The sequence below is a fragment of the Propithecus coquereli genome, unplaced genomic scaffold (genome assembly GCF_000956105.1).
Source record: "Propithecus coquereli isolate 6110/MARCELLA unplaced genomic scaffold, Pcoq_1.0 Scaffold68, whole genome shotgun sequence".
NCBI classification, from domain to species: domain Eukaryota; kingdom Metazoa; phylum Chordata; class Mammalia; order Primates; family Indriidae; genus Propithecus; species Propithecus coquereli.
In genome coordinates this window covers 5,161,930-5,167,203 of record NW_012152840.1, presented here as the reverse complement: position 1 = coordinate 5,167,203, position 5,274 = coordinate 5,161,930, and the positions used below count along the sequence as shown (strand labels likewise).

The 5,274-nt window shown below is 30.7% G+C and overlaps 1 protein-coding gene across 1 annotated transcript in view; it reads right to left on the bottom strand.

Moving 5' to 3' along the window:
• LAMA2 (laminin, alpha 2) overlaps nucleotides 1-5,274 on the bottom strand; it is a 551,451-nt gene that overhangs the window by 288,199 nt on the left and 257,978 nt on the right. Inside the window, exon 13 of the mRNA XM_012660792.1 lies at nucleotides 3,889-4,016. Within this exon, the coding sequence (XP_012516246.1) occupies nucleotides 3,889-4,016 (128 nt within the window). The remainder of the gene's footprint in view (nucleotides 1-3,888; nucleotides 4,017-5,274) is intronic.

The following is a 5,274-nucleotide window of genomic DNA, read 5'->3' as shown; positions in this document are numbered from 1 at the left end:
TTTCTTTATTGGGTAGAAGATAGCTAAATTATAATCATTTAACTCTTTGAACCTTCGTTTATATCCTGTGAAATAAGGAGCTAAAGGTGATGATTTATTAAGTTTTAAAGCTCTGAAATTCCATGCTCATCTCATCAACTACAAATGAATATGTATTTCTGTAGTAACTGGTGATACTTAAACATGGACTTTCCTCTATTTTGAATTTTTTCTCAAAATTATTTAGCAAACTTTTTTGAAGATACCATAAAGGTTAATTTCACTATTAACAGTTATCTAAATAACACAGCATATTGGGAGGTAACGTGCAAAACATGGATTAATTTGAAGAATGCAAACACTTTGATTTCATCTTATTACTTCCTTTCACTTTTCAAGTTTAGATAAACTTATCTATTACTAAAGAATTGTTTGTTTCTTGAAAAATTCTTCACATGTTGTCATACTGACACAATTAAAAATGTCTTGAAAGACTTAGGGTTTTAAAAACACAGAATCATAAAATTGATTATGCCTTAAATAGGCTGAAATGGTATTTCTAAAACTTAACTGAAAATCTTGCATAACTCAGAGACCATGTTTTTCTTCAACTAGTGATTTAAAAGGGAAATAACGTAGAAATTTCTTACATTTCCTAATATCGTGCTTCATTGATTAGATTACAAATAATCTTAAAACACAAGTATTTTTGAAATTGAAACTATAAAAGAGCATTAGACAACCAATATAATAGACACCAAAACTGAAAAAGCTGAAAGTTGGACTCTGATGGGCTGGTAATTTTTACAGGTGTCTTGTTATAAAGTGCTTTCCAAATGTTTGCTCACACCACATATCACAAGAATGGTGGGAAGGAGCAAGTGTGCAACCTTCTCAAATGGCTTTGAATGTTTCCTGGGTCACTTCAAATGTATTTTGAGTCAAAATGACTTTTTTTTATATAAACCCACACTACTGCAGGGGTCTGGATTTTGTTCTGATGTCAAAAATATATTTAAGTTAATTTATAATCAGATTTCAAAGCCAACCTAAGCTAAAAAGCAGTATATTCATAAAGTTCATAAATTACCTATTTAATGCTAGGAAAAAACACAAATAATAAATAAAGCTATAATGCAGGGTCAACTGAATAGTAAGAATACCCTGATGTGCAACATTCAATTATTTTTCTCTTTGTGGATCATATCGGAACAAACATTCTCAAAAGGAAATATCAGCACTTAGTTATCCATACCATTTCAAAGACAGGGCACTCAAAAGTCTCCAGAATATATCCTGATCACCTATTTACCGGCTACAATGGAAAACTCAGGAAACACAAGATTCTGTCTTTATCTTCAAGATGTCCACTGTTGCCCCAAGATCCCTCTGTTATTTGAAAGTGGCCTCCTATCTCTCTGTCCATGAAACAGAGTCAATAAACTAGAAGGCCTCGGATATCACTGCTTCCTCTCTTTTCTCTTTTTTCTCTCCAAATCATGCTGAATGACACTATTTTATTTTTTTAAAAAAGCCTTCCATTCTTAAAAAAAATCATATCGCCAAATGGACCAGCAGCATGATTTAATTTTATCCTAATGAATTCCACATGAAATATTACTACAGGGAACATTATGAATTTGGTATCATGAGGTATATATTTTTGTCTTAGGGTGAGTGAAGTAAATCCACATCAGTTTTGGGCTGAATATTTTGTATTGCGTGTTAGTAAAGCATTTATAGGTAACTCAATATTTTTCCCAAAGCACATTTTAAAAGACTTATGGTATAATTAAAACAAAAATCACTTAGTCTTTCTATTCATAAAAATACCATTTGAAAAATCTACTGATCCACAAATTAAGGCTCTCATGCTTTATACTGCAAAGCAATTAAACAAAATCTTATATAGAGAAAACAGAAAGAGCATCAATAAAACTAAATGCCAAACTACATTGAAACAAAAGCCCTGAATTTTCATTTTGGATTTTTCCCAGAAGCTTTTAAGTAGAAGAGAAAGGGGGGAAAATGAGCAAGAGAAAGACAGTACATTAAGAATTACAGATCACAGAGTCTGCCTGAAATTCTGCAGGGAAATGAGAGTATGATATCCTCCTAAATTGGCACTGTTTCAAATTGTGTTTCTGCAAGACTAATGAAATGAGAAGTGTTGTTTCAAGCTTCATGCCATGTCAGACAATATAAAACTAACATGCCCTTGAGTTAATCAGAACGGTCTATTCAGCGTAATTCTCCAATCCAAAGGCTTCTTAGCAGGATGGAAAGTGCTTTGCACTTTGTAGAACTTATTTTCTAGTTAAAAGTATAGACTGAACTGTAGAAGAAGCAGTAGCTCTGGTGGATATGTATTATATATAGTTATTATTTTTAATCTACATATGAAACTTTGTATTTAAATTGTGAAATTTTTAAATAAACATCCAGTATATCCTCATTTTCAATATGAAAATGTATGAATTATGTTTATTGAAAAGGTTGTATTTTACACTTTTGTTCTGAATTATTTATTTTAATATACTTTGAAATAAGTTCAACTTCAATTACATTTAGTGAACATATTTAACAAAAAAACCCATAAATAAATATACATTTTTGAACATAGCTTATTAAAGTTTGTTGGGAGAGGGGTAGCTTTCTTTATTGGGTAGAAGATAGCTAAATTATAATCATTTAACTCTTTGAACCTTCGTTTATATCCTGTGAAATAAGGAGCTAAAGGTGATGATTTATTAAGTTTTAAAGCTCTGAAATTCCATGCTCATCTCATCAACTACAAATGAATATGTATTTCTGTAGTAACTGGTGATACTTAAAAATGGACTTTCCTCTATTTTGAATTTTTTCTCAAAATTATTTAGCAAACTTTTTTGAAGATACCATAAAGGTTAATTTCACTATTAACAGTTATCTAAATAACACAGCATATTGGGAGGTAACGTGCAAAACATGGATTAATTTGAAGAATGCAAACACTTTGATTTCATCTTATTACTTCCTTTCACTTTTCAAGTTTAGATAAACTTATCTATTACTAAAGAATTGTTTGTTTCTTGAAAAATTCTTCACATGTTGTCATACTGACACAATTAAAAATGTCTTGAAAGACTTAGGGTTTTAAAAACACAGAATCATAAAATTGATTATGCCTTAAATAGGCTGAAATGGTATTTCTAAAACTTAACTGAAAATCTTGCATAACTCAGAGACCATGTTTTTCTTCAACTAGTGATTTAAAAGGGAAATAACGTAGAAATTTCTTACATTTCCTAATATCGTGCTTCATTAATTAGATTACAAATAATCTTAAAACACAAGTATTTTTGAAATTGAAACTATAAAAGAGCATTAGACAACCAATATAATAGACACCAAAACTGAAAAAGCTGAAAGTTGGACTCTGATGGGCTGGTAATTTTTACAGGTGTCTTGTTATAAAGTGCTTTCCAAATGTTTGCTCACACCACATATCACAAGAATGGTGGGAAGGAGCAAGTGTGCAACCTTCTCAAATGGCTTTGAATGTTTCCTGGGTCACTTCAAATGTATTTTGAGTCAAAATATGTGTGTGTCTGTGTGTATGTGTGTACATGCATGTGCATGTATGTGTTTGGATAAAATATTTCTGTTCTTTGGAATTGGTTTATAAATTCTATTCTGTACTCAGAGATATTCAATTACCAAACTAGATCTAAAATATTAAAAATTCTTAGAAACAGTCATAACTTTAAATATTTTATGTTTTGAAAAATGCATAATGTCTTCCTGAAAAAATCAATGCAAATTCTTATAATTTATTTATGTGTGATAAGAGAAAGTATACATTTGATATCAAAAGTGCACTTGCAGAACTAAATGCCAGACTCGTCTGTGAGGTAAGTTTGTACTCACTTATTGGAAGGGATATTGAGTGGACAGGCACAGGGCTGACAGTCTTCAGAGGTTCCTTTTGTTGGATCGCCATAGAAACCAGGAAGACATTTATTGCAATATGGGCCACCTGTGTGATCCTTACAGTTCTGAGGAAGAAATGCACATCAGACTTTATTATTTCGGTCTCACGCATCAACATGTTGCCAAAAATAGGTTTACAAAGTCATTAGTTTGTTCTCTTCCAGGAAGAATAATTTTTCCACATTAAATGGTCATTTTTACAGCAGGGAAATAGCATTGAAAGTTAATTTAATATCTCGCTTACATACTACATGCTAGTTTTAGCACATGCATATGTACAACAAAAAGATCACTGGTATTTATTACAATTTTTTTCATTATGCAAATCTTACTTTCTTCTTTAGGTTTTATTTTTTAAGAAAATACATATGATTGCATGCGTGTGTTTGTGTGTGTGTGTGTGTGTGTATGTGTAGTCATAGAACCCTAATAACATGTTCAATAGAAATTGTAACTGATTCTAGGTAAAAATCAATTGTTAAGCTTAACATTGCTGATTTAATGAGAACAGGGGCTAATCATACAAATTCTCTGGGACTGTATTCTCTTAGCTGAGACATTAATTTTGACCTTAGTGGACTCTGATGATTTGGACAATGAACTACCGTATTACCTCTGTGAAGAGCTTTGCTTGGCTCACAATTAAACATTGAGAAAATTGAAAAAAATTTGAACTTATAGTCATATATAATGAAGCCACAAGGCACATATTACAATAATAACAATTTCCCTCAGATATTTTTAAAAGAAAGCTGAAATTGCATTTTTCTGCCAATTAGTATTTTAAACCCCAGGTCTTTTTCAAAAACAAAAAAAAATCAATATAAAATAATTTATGTCTTGATTTCTTCAAATTAATTAAAGTACATTCCTCAACTCAGGCTGTGTTTGCAAAACTCATCAAGACTGGTATAAAGGTGAAAAATTCAATCAAGTGGTAGAATTATCTCTAAGCTTCAAATAGCACAATTTGATAAATTTTTATGATGTTTTGGCATCATGTAGACATAACTTCGGTCTCCAACAGTACAATAAAGTGTATCTAATTCTTATTAAAAATTATACAGTATGGATTTATTGTTACTGATATACATTTTTAATTTAATAAGTATATGCAAGTATAATTTTTCCCCATGTTAAAAAGAGTTCATTAGAGTTCAGGGGTGCACAACCTTTATTTTTATGATCCATAACCAAATTTGTGAAGGAAATAGCTAAGTTATATATTAACTTCAATCATAGGGTAAAAATGTTTTAATCTGGATGACCAGTGGAATGGTCAGACTAAGTTAATGAAAGTTCTGAATTATTTATTTTAATATA